This window comes from Macaca nemestrina, chromosome 19 (genome assembly GCF_043159975.1).
Source record: "Macaca nemestrina isolate mMacNem1 chromosome 19, mMacNem.hap1, whole genome shotgun sequence".
Classification (NCBI taxonomy): domain Eukaryota; kingdom Metazoa; phylum Chordata; class Mammalia; order Primates; family Cercopithecidae; genus Macaca; species Macaca nemestrina.
In genome coordinates, this window is record NC_092143.1 from 60,190,839 (window position 1) to 60,204,603 (window position 13,765).

The following is a 13,765-nucleotide window of genomic DNA, read 5'->3' on the forward strand; positions in this document are numbered from 1 at the left end:
ACAGCGTAGAAGACTCCCTTATAAATAAGTTTCATTCAGGTTACTAGTGGCTGACATTTTGCATTATTTGCTTTGTTGTTATTTACATATGTATTAATTTTTTTCCCTTAATCATTCTTAATTACTCTCAGGTAAGTTGCAGACATCCTGTCACTCTGTCCCTAGATATAATGCTTCATTGAGTATTCCTAAGAAAGACAAGACAGACAAATCTCTTACATTTAAAAAAAAAAATCTACAACATTACCACATTCAGGAAGTTTAACATCGATGCAGTACTCTTATATATAATCCATATTTAAATGCCATCAAAGGTTTTAATTCCATCCATGTGACTATTTGCTCTTTTCTATGCAGGATCTAGTTTAGGATCATGCTTTGCATTCAGTCGTTATATCTCTTTAGTCTCCTTTAATCTGAAACAGTTTCTTAGCCTTTATTTGTTGATTATGACATTGACATTTTTGAAGAGCTTGGGCCAGTTATTTTCTAGAGTAATACTTCTTTGGGTTTTTCTCGTGTCTCCTCATGATTAGATTAAGTTTATACTAAGTGATGTGTTGCGTAAGAAAGCGCATGATGTTAATTTGTCTCATGATCAGTATTGGATCATTTAAGGTGGTGCCATGTGTCTTCACAGTCAAGTTACTGTTTTTCCTTTCATAATAATAAGTAATTTGTGCGGAGATAATTTGTGGTGGTATAAATGTCTGGTTTCTTTCTTTCTTTCTTTTTTTGGAGACAGAGTCTCGCTCTGTCACCAGGCTGGAGTGCAGTGGCACAATCTCGGCTCACTGCAAGGTTGCAGGTATTCTTTTAAGGCTATTGTTCACGTGTTTTCCTCCTGACAGGTGGTATATAGAAATGTATTCAGTATAATTTAGAAGTCTCAAATAAATAGCTTGTATTTTTTTGGTGACTTGAATACATAAATAATACATTTTTGAACTTTTTGCTGAAATGTAACATAAGTACAGAAAAGTAAATAGCTTATTGGATTTTCGTAAACTGAAGAACACTCCAAACGAGGACCCAGATCAAGAAATAGAACCTAACCAGCACCCCAGAAGTTCTGCATTTGTTCCATTCCAATCAGAAATCTTTCTCTTCCAGACCAAACTTCTAGTCACTTCTTTCTGACTTATAAGTCAAAAGCAAAGCTACTTCTTTTGAATTTATATAAATAGTCATACAATATATACCTTAGCTTCTTTTATTTAACTTCTGTGTTGGTGAAGTTTACCCATATTGTTTGGTATACTTGTAGTTTTTTTTATTTGCAGCAAAAATTTCATCTTAAAACTTACTGACTATTCTCCAATAAAAGGAACCAGAGTTCCTTGGAAAAATGCTTGATTCTAGGGCTGGGGCAGAGAAAATGCAAGATGAGCCAGAAGATTTTATGGTACTGGAAAGTAAGGATATGTACCCAAACTGATTGAGAGCATATTGAATTTGTGTTTCTTACAGGTTACAAAGTGGCTTTTATTCTCCTTTGGTCCTCATACTCTGTAAGCAAGGCAGGTAGAATTACCCTCATTTTACAAATGAGACTCTGTGAAATAAGTACAGCTATAATATTTCATAATAATTGTCAGTTTTAAAATTGTCTGAGAGCAAATAGAAATCTGTTGATTGAGGATGTGTGATTTATCAGTTTTCACATTGTTCCATCCATCCCTCAGGTAGACTTATTTATTGAGGTTGAAATTTTTGCTTTATTTGCTATTTTACTACAACCTCTTGGGATAGTGCTACCACATAATAAGTACTTGGTAATTATTAAATGAACAAATAAAGAAAGCTGAGTTACCAAATTCATTCCACTGCATTAAGAAACCAAAAATATTTTAACCAGATATGAGTGGCTCTGTCATACTAATAGTTTGCACACAAATAGATAGTACACAGTATTATTTTACCAATGCAACAACAAAATCTGTTTTCTTTAGCACATATTCTATTTCCAGAACTTATATGTGTGCTTATGCATTTATTACATATTAAGTTCATGTAAATATTCATTCAGCTCACTTAATGAATGGTAAAATTTTAACCAAAAAAGAAAAAAGACAGAAGAGGTGATATTGTTTAATAAACTACAGGTTTCATTGAGTGGTTGTTATAATTATAAAAATAAAGGAATTATAATTTCCCTTTTGTTATCTTTAAATATTTAAGAGCCTGCTAAATTGGTTGTATTGCAGATTAATATACAACCCGTAAGTTTAAAGTGTTTTAGAAACATTTTTCCTTAAGAATTTATAAAAGGAAAGTCTTTCTACTTTTTATCTTACAATTTTGTACATTAATTTTTTTTGCATTGAAAATATATTGCACTTTTAGGTCTTTTTCTTTTCATAAAGTGATTTATTCACATAAAAAACAACAACTATGTAATGGATCAGAAATATGCAAAATTTGAAATCGCATAAATTTTGCAAAAATTGCAGAAATATGCAAGATTTGAAAAAGCATTCCTAGTCATACACAAACTGAATTCAGCCTGAGAGAAAATAAGAAGAGATTGAGTATCCCTTCTCTGAAATGCTTGGGACCCAAAGTGTTTTGGATTTTGGAATATTTGCATCATATACCTGCTAGGTGAACATCCCTAGTCTGAAAATCTGAAATCCAAAATGCTCTTTTTAGAGCATTTCCTGTGAGTGTCATGTCAGCACTCAAAATTTTTTGGATTTTGCAGCATTTCCGATTTCAGAGCATTTCAGATTTTGGATCTTTGGATTTGGGCTGCTCATCTGTATAAGTAAAGAAAGAAACTGTCCATCAGTAGGGGAGTTGGTCAGTTGTAAAATTACAGAATTAAAAAAAGACATTGCCAATATTCATCCAACCATTTTCATGGGATAAGTAGGTTCTGCTTACCCACATTAGTATTTGTTGTCTCTGTAGTTACATCTTCATTGTGCAGGTGATCAGCCTGATGCCAGTCATCATTTATGTTATCTCACTAATGTCCCTTGTCTGATTTTGTGCTTTGTAATCAGTGTTCTGAAACTTTGATTCCTGAGTATTCTACCAACAGAAAGCCTGTGCTCATTGTTCAGTTGATAGCAAGTTATATTTATCACTATACATTGGCATTCATCCACATTAACTGTGTTGTACTGATTAACATCTCACCATTACTTAACTCCGAGAAAATGGTGGGATTAAATACCTGATTCTGTAAGGCCAAATGGCTGACCTTGGACCAAGATAAAATCACCAATATAAGTGTTATGTTTTGAGTCCTGTGAAAAGCTGGCAACTATCCCATACATACATCAAGATGCTTGTGTACCGAGAGTATACTAGTCTTGTATTTAAATCTCTGATTGGCCAATCTAAATTTCCTTAAAGTCTGAAAGAAGCTGAGTGTGGTGGTACATGCCTTTAGTCCCAGCTGCAAAGGAGACTGAGGTGGGAGGATTGCTTGAGGCCAGGAGTTCAAGACCACCTTGGGCAACATAGCAAGACCCTGTCTCTTAAAGAAAACAAGTCTGAGATAGTTTATTTTTTAAAATAAATTTTAAAAACATTCAGCTAGAGAAAATTATCAGATACTGGGGGATAAAGTAATCCACATAGGTAAATAACAATAATAGATACCATTAATTAGGTATTTGGTATTTGTCAAGTGTTGGTTCACATCAGTACTTAAAATTCCAACCCTGTGAGGTGTAGGTAGAAGTCCTCATGATTTGACTCCTCTGTTTAGGCAACAGAAGGCATATAAAATTGTAATTTTAAGTCATATGATTAGCAAAAGGAAAATTTAATTGCCAAAGCTGTATAGCACAGTAGTTCAAAATAGAACTGTATTTGTATATAATCTCTGCCACTTAAAAAAGATCTTCAATTTTTTTTTAACATTTCTGAATTAATTTTCCTCTTTTTAAACATAAAAATACTTCCACCTACATCCCACATGTGAAGGCTACTACATTGTATCGGATAGTTTCTATCTCTGGTTTCCCCTTAATCACACTTCTGTTCTCTTTTATATACTCTGGTTTATCTGATTTTTAAAGATTTTTATTATAAAAGTAGTAATTTTTATTCCAAAAAAATAAAATATCCACAAACTGTCAATTGGAAAGATAAAAAATTTAAGACAAAAAATCAAATATACAAATGAGAAAGCGAATTCTGCTTTGCTTTTCTCTCTTCAGGGCCACTTTTTGAAGTTACCCATCGTCAAGTTCCTTTTCTATTCCAGAAATGTTCCATGCTTATGCAAATATTAAGTATTGGAATATATGTATTTGTAACATGCTGTTAAACTTTATTTGACTACTATATGATATTTTTGGTCAATTTTCATATATTTGTATATCATACCAGTTTCAAATATTTTGCTTTTTACATATTTTGTGGGACAGATTTCTAGAAATGAAATTTCTGACCATATGATTATATGCTTGTCTATTACCAGTGACTAGGTTATAATCTTTTTTTGTTTGGGTTTTGTAAAATTTGTCTTTTTTTTTTTTTTTTTTTTTTTTTTTACCAGTAGCCCCAGGGTGTTACTTGAATATAATATGGTTAATTTGTTACTTGTTAATGGGCTGAATTTGGAACCAGTGCCAGCTTTTATTTTATTTCCAGCAAAGTTAGCTCTTGCTTTTGCAACTGTGTAGATAAGGGGTCAGCAAACTTATTCTGAAAAAGGCCAGGAAGTATTTTAGGCTTTGCTCACCAGATTGACTATGTCATAATCACTCATTTCTGTCATTGAAGTCAAAGAGCAGCTATGGACAGTATGTTAACAAGTGGATGTGGCTGCGTTTCAATAAAACTTTACAAAAACAGGACACAGGCTAGATTTAGCCCGTGGACTATAGTTTGCCAATTGCTGGTATAGATCAAAATCAAACTCAGCTATCAGAAAATTATAAATCAAATATTCTTCTGGGGGGTGAGGGAAAATAGAGAAAAAAAAATTAACCAAGAAATAAAATAATAGTAGAAATGGGATGTTTCTCCACTTTCATCTTTCTCTCTCTCTCTCACCCTCCCCAACTCCCTGCCTCCCTCCCTCCCTCTGTCTTTCCATTTGTTTTGACACAGAGCCTCACTCTGTTGCCCAGGTTGGAGTGCAGTGGTGCAATTTTAGCTCACTGCAACCTCCACCTCTGGTTCAAGTGATTCTCCTGCCTCAGCCTCCTGAGTAGCTAGGATTAAAGGTGTGTGCCACCACACCTGGCTAATTTATATAGTTTTAGTAGATGGAGTTTCACCATGTTGACCAGGCTAGTCTCCAACTCCTGGCCTCAGGTGATCTGCCTGCCTCAGCCTCCCGAAGTGCTGGGATTACAGGCGTGAGTCACCCTTCCTGACCTCTGTTTTCATTAAATGATAATGATTATTTGTTGAAATAGTCATAATGTGCCTGACAAATGCTATGTTAATACTTTTCACATGCATTTTAACCTTCAGCTACTATAGTTGAAGCACTATAATCTATACAATGCAGCAGGATATTTTCAGAATGAAATATTAAGACAGTTTTAGATTTTCAGCTATTGAAACAGGTGCTATGCTATGGCATATCTGCAGTTCTAAGTCCTGTGCAGTATTATCATATGAGAATCACAACAACCTTTGAAGTTATTATTGTCATGAACTTTTTACATATGAAGAAATTAATTATTAAAGTATTAAGTAACTTATCCAAGATCACAGAGCTAATATGTAAAGCTACTGAGATTCAAGTCTAACTCCAACATGTAATAAGTAAGGAATGAATAAATGATTCCAGATACTGATTTTTTAATCCTAGATTATACTGCAAATGATAGCAGCTATTTGCTTAATAGCAGAAAAAGTACTGTTCATGCATTACATTATCTCTGCTGATTTTAGCTTTTGTATGTATACACTATGCTTGCTTTTTTTTTTTTTAAACAAGGCAGTGTTCTTAGTGTCATATGTTTTTTCTTTCTTTTCTCAGGAACCACCAGAAATGGAACTATTGAAATTTTTCAGGCCAGAAAACACTACAGTTTCCTCAAGACCATCAGTAGAGCAGCTTTCTAGTCTCATTAAAACGAGTCTTCATTACCCAGAATCATTTAATCATCCATTTCATCAAAAAAGGTTTGAGCTTTATTATTGTTAAAAATTTTCTACAACACATTGGCACATGTATTTGTTTCTTTCTTTATTTTGGCAGTGACATTAACCCAAATATTGAAGAGGAAATTTAGAATGTTTTTGAGTCTATAGAAACTTGAACTAAACAGTTCAAGTATAGACAATATCAGTTATTTAAGATTTATTAAGTACTAAACTTCATGGCAAATGTGATATATTTGTAATTTTGGTAAATAGCTTGAATATATAAACCTCTAAAATTCTAAAAATAAGTCCTGAATCAGGCAACATTTCAAAAGGTTGCCAGTTTTGCACATATAAGAAAAGATGGGAAGCCTATTAGAAACAATCTAAGTAATAATTGAAGGTATGAATTTTGGTGAAGTCACCCTGGATGAGGATGGGGATAGGATGGAATAGAACAGAAAGAGAGTGGTGACCTGTGGAACAGTGACATCTGAGAAAGAAGCTAAGGAAAAAGAAGCCTGTGAAGAAGACTGAAGAAAAGGACCAATTAAAAAATTAGGAAGAAAAGACCAATAAAAAACTATCTCAAAGGTTAAGTGAGAATAGTTCAGCAGAAGTGGTTAATAGTTTAAGATGCTACAGAAAGGTCAAATAGTAAATGGGCCAAAAGGTCATTGGATCTGACAGTAAGGAGATCATTCATGATTTTTGAGAAGAATGCCACTGTATAGGGGGTAGAAGCATGACATCATAGGTTGAGAAGCAAATAGGAGGTAAGAAAGTAAAGATACTATGTTGACCATCCTTTCAAGAAACTGGGCTATGAAAAGGGATCAGGGAGTATCTGTTCTTACTAGGTAAGATATAGGTATGTTTGTGGTCTTGAAGAAAATGATGAGATACAGGGAAAGTAACAAAATCCTTAGTAGATGGAAAGATACATGCTCTGAAGAATTACAGGATTTGCTTTGCACTAAAGAAGGGACCTTACACATTATGGAGTGCCTCCATTTTAGGGGGTAGTTATAAGAGCAAGGTTAGCTAATTCATCTAGGAGATAAGTGTAAAGAGTAGAGAATTTGAAAAAAGTAAAATTTTAGGATAGCTACTGAGAAGATGCTAGCTGAGGATGCACAGAAGGAGTACTGAGCAAAATTAAGACCTTGACAGTGACTTTAAGAGGAAAAATATTTTAAAAAGTAACTTAGAGCTGGGCATGGTAGTACACACCTGTAGTTCCAGCTACTTGGGAGGCTGAGGCAGGAGGATCACTTGAGCCCATTAGTTTGAGGCTACAGTCAGCTGTGTTTGCACCACTGCACTCTAGCCTGGGCAAAACAGCAAGACCCTGTCTCTCTTTTTTATTTTTTTAAGTGATTTTTTTTTTTTTTTTTACAAAGCTAACACGTAAATAATTACCTCTGTAATCTCTATGCAAGTAGAATTATACAGAGTATATTCGTATGTCTAGCTTCTTTCATTTAATACTATATTAGTAAGAGTCAGCCATTGCATGAACCTGTAGAATTGATTTTCATTGCGTATGAATATGTTTGGATATACCAGAATTAGTTTATCTACTTAAGTGTTAATGGACTTTTAAAATATTTTCTTTTTTCTTCTTCTTCTTTTTCTTTTTTAAAAATTTTTCTGAGACAGAGTCACAGTCTGTTGCCCTGGCTGGAGTGCAGTGGTACGATCTTGGCTCACACTGCAAACTCTGCCTCCCAGGTTCAAGTGATTCTCATGCCTCAGCCTTTGAGTAACTGGGATTACAGGTGTGCACCGTGCACCAGCAGCTCAGCCAACTTTGCTATTTTTAGTAGAGATGGAGTTTTACCATGTTGGCCCGGCTGGTCTCGAATTCCTGGGCTCAAGCAATCTGCCCGCCTCGGCCTCCCAAAGTGCTGGGATCACAGGCATGAGCCACCACGCTCAGCCATAGAATAGTTTCTGGTTTGAACTATTTTGAATTCTGCTGTGAATAATAATTCTGCACCTTTCCTTGTACATCTGTGCTTGCCTTTTTTTTTTACATAGGAACTTTTCCAAAGTGGTTTCACTAATTTGCATATCCCAATAGCAGCATATGCGAATTCCTTCTGCTTGATACCTTCATCAGCACTTACTTTTGTTGGATCTTTAAAAAATTTTATCCTAAGTTATTTTTTAAATACGTGTGGTCTTAAGTCTTTGTCGTGATCTTAATGTTGCCCACCCACTACTCATTCTTTGTTCCTTTCTCCGATACAGATGTGTGCAGGGTTCACCTGGGAAAATGTAAGAAATACTGAAGGATGGGCCGGGTGCGGTGGCTCATGCCTGTAATCCCAGCACTTTGGGAGGCCAGGGCGGGTGGATCACGAGGTCAGGAGATGGAGACCATCCTGGCTAACACGGTGAAACCCCGTCTCTACTAAAAATACAAAAAAGTTAGCCGGGCATGGTGGCAGGCAGCTGTAGTCCCAGCTACTCAGGAGGCTGAGGCAGGAGAATGATGTGAACCCAGAAGGCAGAGCTTGCAGTGAGCCAAGATCGTGCCACTGCACTCCAGCCTTGGCAACAGAGCAAGACTGTGTCTCCACAAAAAAAAAAAAAAAACAAAACAAAACTGAAGGGTGCTTCATTCAGTCCTACCCCCAGAGGTTCCAATTTGATTGGCCCAGAGTAGGGCTTGGCATCTGGATTTTTCTTAAGTTCTCCAGGTAATCCTAATATGCAACCATAAGTGAAAGTAAAAATGTTTATATTTTATCCTTATTGAATCTCATACACTTCTATGAGCAATTTTGATTCCCTGATTCATTTTAACCCAATCTTCTACTTCAGCTCTGTTTATTAAACCTGTCCTGCTTCATGTACTTTCTGAATACCGTTGGTGCTTCTTTTTAACCTTAGTGTTTAAAACCTTTGCTACATTTACAGGCTAGTATGTTTAGGAGTTCTCTACATCATTCTACTGGGGTTAAAAAACCCTATAGAATCTATGTGAAACAGGAAAGTTTTGATCAAACTAAAGTAGAAGAGTGGGTTAAATGAAGCATTCCAAAATCAAAACTCTGCATGGAAGTATGTAAAAACAAGGCAGGTTCAAGGATAAAATGTGGCGGTTTTCTCCTTGGCTGCACATTAGAATCACTTGGGAATTTCTGAAATTTCCAATGCTCGGGCTGAATGATTCAGTCAGATTCTCTGGAAGCAGGGTTCAGGCATCTCTAGTTTTAAAATGTCTTCAGATCATACCTATGTCCATCTCTATTAGTCATTGTTGCCACAATAATGCTTCATAACAAATCATTTCAGAAATCAGTAGCTTAAAACAAAGCATTTATTTCCATACTCATGGGTCTGCTGGTTGATAATTTGGCTGTAGCTCTGCTTTGGTCTATGTGCTGTTTGGATTTGGCACCTGAAGAAACTTGGGTTCACGTCAGTGCCACATATATTTTGGGCCCAGTTCAGAGGAGCAACTGCTACCTGGAGTATGTTCTGGTGGCATGGCTCCGGAGTATAAAAAATGAGCCAAATTGCAAAAGCACATTTGAGACTTTTGCTTGCATCAAAAGATACTAATATTTCATTGGCCAAATAGCCTCACTTCCATAATCAACAAGGATTATTCACAGTCCCACAGTGGGTGTGAATAACTGCTAAGTAGTACTCACAGTTACCACAGTAACCAAGGTTGAGAACCATTGAAATGAAGGATCAAGTGATTGGGTGTCCGTGTAAAACTCAAAAACAGATGAGAGAGTATAATTGAGAAAGCTAGAGAGATGGGAGATGGTGGTCAGAGTGGGGTAACCGAGTATTATGTTAGGGATAGTTGTCTAATGTGATAGGGAAAAATTTCCTGGTTTGGTCATGGAAGTTGTGTGGCTGAGTTTTGAATAGTACTGAAGATTGTGGAGATGGTAGGTCCAGGATTTGGGAAGGTATTGAATAAGTCATCTACCTACACAGTGAAGTTGTCCAAAATGATGACAAGACTTGGAGTTGAAGGAAGAAAACAAACTTCCCTGACACTTTTAAAATTATGCCAATAGATGGTACAAAAGAGGTAGCCAGAGAATAGTGTCTTACTAGGTGTATGGCTCTGCTTGACCGATACAGCAGGTGAATTCACAAATGGGAAGTAAAGGAGATGTTCAAACTACACATGCTTCATCTTTACCTCAAATATTTCAAAAAATCAATTTCCTCCCCCTTCCCCAAAGAATTCTCGCTGTCTCACTGTGTTAGTTTATTGGAATGAGAACAGAAAAAAGAATACAAACTTTAAGGTAGTTTATGATGAAAGAGTGGAGGCATCTTTACAGGAGAGGTAGTAGGAAGAAATCATTAAGAACTATATCAGTCACCCCGAGATATGGAAGATGTTGGAAGAAATACAGCATCTTTTGTTGAGAGGATGATACAGTTAAAGATAGATGTAGAAACACAAAGAGAAGACATGGAGGATATAGGGAAGCATTCTTAATTTAATGGGGGTTTCAGAAAACAAGTAGAAATGTGAGGAAATGGGACAGTAGGAGGTTTGGTCATGGTAGTGGGACACAGAGCAGTAGAGGTATGAGATTAGAATAAAGAATAGGTGACAGGAGATAACAAAGATAAAATCATACTGGGTTTAGCTGCCATGAGCATGAGTTGTTATATTAAATAATGTTTCTGGAGCTTTTGAACATATGCTAGTCACTATTCTCAGCACTTAACATGTTTTGTCTTACCTAATCACCACAACAAACCCAAGAGGTAGAATCAATTATTATTCTTTGCAGTTTACAGTTGAGAAAACTGAGGTGCAGGTAGCAGTCTGACTCTAGGGCCCAGCTTTTTCATTGGGTGCAGCGGTGGGAGAATAGTTGTCAGAACTTTGATTTCTCAGCCCTGTTTGTGGTTCATTAGATTAGCATTTTAGAAAAACTACTGTGTAAAGCAGTTTTCAAAATGTTGTCCCCGGGCCAGGCCTGGTGGCCCACACCTGTAATCCCAGCACTTTGGGAGGCCAAGGCAGGCAGATCACCTGAGGTCAGGAGTTCAAGACCAGCCTAGTCAACATGGTGAAACCCCTCTCTATTAAAGAATTAAAAAATTAGCTGGGTGTGGTGGCGAGCACCTTGCAATCCCAGCTACTTGGGAGGCTGAGGCAGAATAGCTTGAACCTGGGAAGCGGAGGGTGCAGTGAGCCAATATTGCACCATTGCACTCCAGCTTGGGTGACAAGAGCAAAACTGCATCTCAAAGAATAAATAAATAAACCACCATCACCACCACCAAAATGTGGTCCCAGACCAGGAGCATTAGTATCATCTGGGAACTCAGAAATGCAATTTCTTTTTTTTCTTTTTTTTTTTTTTTGAGACGGAGTCTCGCTCTGTCGCCCAGGCTGGAGTGCAGTGGCGCCATCTCGGCTCACTACAAACTCCGCCTCCTGGGTTCATTCTCCTGCCTCAGCCTCCTAAGTAGCTGGGACTACAGGCGCCCGCAACCGCGCCCGGCTAATTTTTGTATTTTTAGTAGAGACGGGGTTTCACTGTGTTAGCCAGGTTTGTCTTGATCTCCTGACCTCATAATCCGGCCACCTCAGCCTCCCAAAATGCTGGGATTACAAGTGTGAGCCACTGTGCCCAGCCTAGAAATGCAATTTTTGGGGCCACACCCCAGACCTATGGAATTAGAATCTCTGAGAGTAGGCCCAGCAGGTTTTTTTTTTTTTTTTTTTTTTTTTTACAAGCTTGCCAGGTATTTCTGGTGCATGCTCAAGTGTGAGAAACATGGTTAAAGAATAGATTGCATTGTGGTGCTAATTAAGAGGCTCTTGCAGTAAAATGAGACATAAGACTTGAATTTGTAAGGAAAATGAGATACAGTGAAGTAACCAAGTTCCAGAGAAGTGTAGGTGAGAGAATTGGCAGGAATTTGTGAAGAACATTGGGAGTGGAGGTTAGTGAGTGTTAGGAGGAGTCAGTATGATACTTACAGTTTGCCGGGGTAGATGGGGGTACTCTTCACTGGAATGAAGATGATGAGTTTCACTTTGGACCAGGAGATATCCAGATGTTCACAGTTCTTCCTCTACTAGAAGCATTTGGATAAGGTACAAAGAATTTGACATTTGAGGATCAAATGGGAACAGAATAGCATAAGTTCCTGAATATTTACTTTGGGCTACAAATTGCGCAATTGAAATTTAATTTAATGAGATGCTTCAGACTGACTGGACACCTACCCAGTAGTCTCTGTTGCCCTTCTTGCTACATGAGAAGTTTGGGGGGGAAGTTAGGGCATAGCATCAGTACAACCTGGTATGGTTTTTAAATCATCTTAGTTTTTGCTTAGGGAAACCTGAGGTTTGCAGTTTGCAGTATTGTTTAAAAAGTATTTCTCAGTAAGAAGATATAAAATTTCTGAAAGTGTAAAATATATTATCTGAGCAGAATTTAAAAGTTAATGTGTATGAACTTACACGGTTACTATTTTTTTCTTCTTTACTATCTTTGTGTTTATAGAGTAAAATGTCTATAATAGTATATAACCGTGCTTCATTTGTACATATGTTATGTTCATTTCTTGCATTCTTGATTTGAAATCTGTACTACTCTATTCACATGTCCTCTTCTATCACTGCCTGTCTTTTTTCCTACGCTTTAGTAATTTATTAAATTATAACATGGTATCAGAAAGTAGGCTACCTGAGCAAAATGAATCCACTCTAAAGGGATTTCCTCACAACTATATAGAAATCATTCTCATGTTCTTCAGAACATGATGTTTTGCAAATTTGATAGAAAAACAAATGTCAGTCTAGGCCAAGTTCTCAGAATTAAGTAATTTTTAATAAGCACAAAGATAACAGTATTAGTTGTTGGCATTTTCATGGTTTACTTTTTCTTCATTGATTTAAGTTGAAATTTTGTTTTTAATTTTGTGAAATATCTAGAAACATCTTTATTTTTAGATTAACTGTAATAAATGAAAATAAAATAGTTCTATGAATGTATATATTCTGATATTTAGTATTGTCATTGTATTAATATATTTTTTATTTACAAAACAATTTGTCTTGAGTGATTTTGGAACTTGATCTCTTTCCTTCTTGAATCTGGTTGTTTTTAAGGAGCTTATGCTCTGTTACATATTCTTAAGTGTTATTTTCAGGAAAATTGCTTTTAAGAAGAAAAAAGTATATAACTTTTTTGTTTATTTTTCTTCCATAGCCTTTGTTTAGTACCAGTCACCCTTTTGCTTTCCAATTGTTCTAAGGCTGATGTAGATGTCATAGTTGATCTTCGGCATAAAACAACAAGGTAAAGATTTGTTTAGTGCAAGGTTATTTTGTAGTTTAAGGTTCAGAGTGATTTGGGAGCAATTTAATATTTTGAAATTATGCAAATAATTTCATGGATAAGAAAGTTACTAAAGCATGTCCTGGTTTTTTGTTTGGTAATACAGAAGGCTTACAGATGTGTTACAGAGGTTTTAAATATTAAAGATTTTTTTTCTTGATTATAAAATAGTACTTAAAAAAAATTCAGTTCCACAATCCCACATCACATACTCCTAGAGCCAAATGCTTTTGGGAATTCAGAAATTTTTGAATTTTTGGAAAAATACTATGAAGCATGCACTTAATATTTTTGTATAACACCCCAAACAGGATCTGAGACAGTTCTCTGAAATCCAAACACACACCTAT

General features: G+C 36.1%; 1 protein-coding gene across 6 annotated transcripts in view; it reads left to right on the forward strand.

The window, feature by feature from the left end:
• Positions 1–13,765, forward strand: part of LOC105498224 (trafficking protein particle complex subunit 8) — a 116,611-nt gene that overhangs the window by 100,339 nt on the left and 2,507 nt on the right. For all 6 annotated transcript variants that reach the window (XM_071085496.1, XM_071085498.1, XM_071085497.1 and 3 more), the window contains 2 exons: positions 5,957–6,102; positions 13,287–13,376. In XM_071085496.1, coding sequence (XP_070941597.1) covers positions 5,957–6,102; positions 13,287–13,376 — 236 coding nt within the window. The remainder of the gene's footprint in view (positions 1–5,956; positions 6,103–13,286; positions 13,377–13,765) is intronic.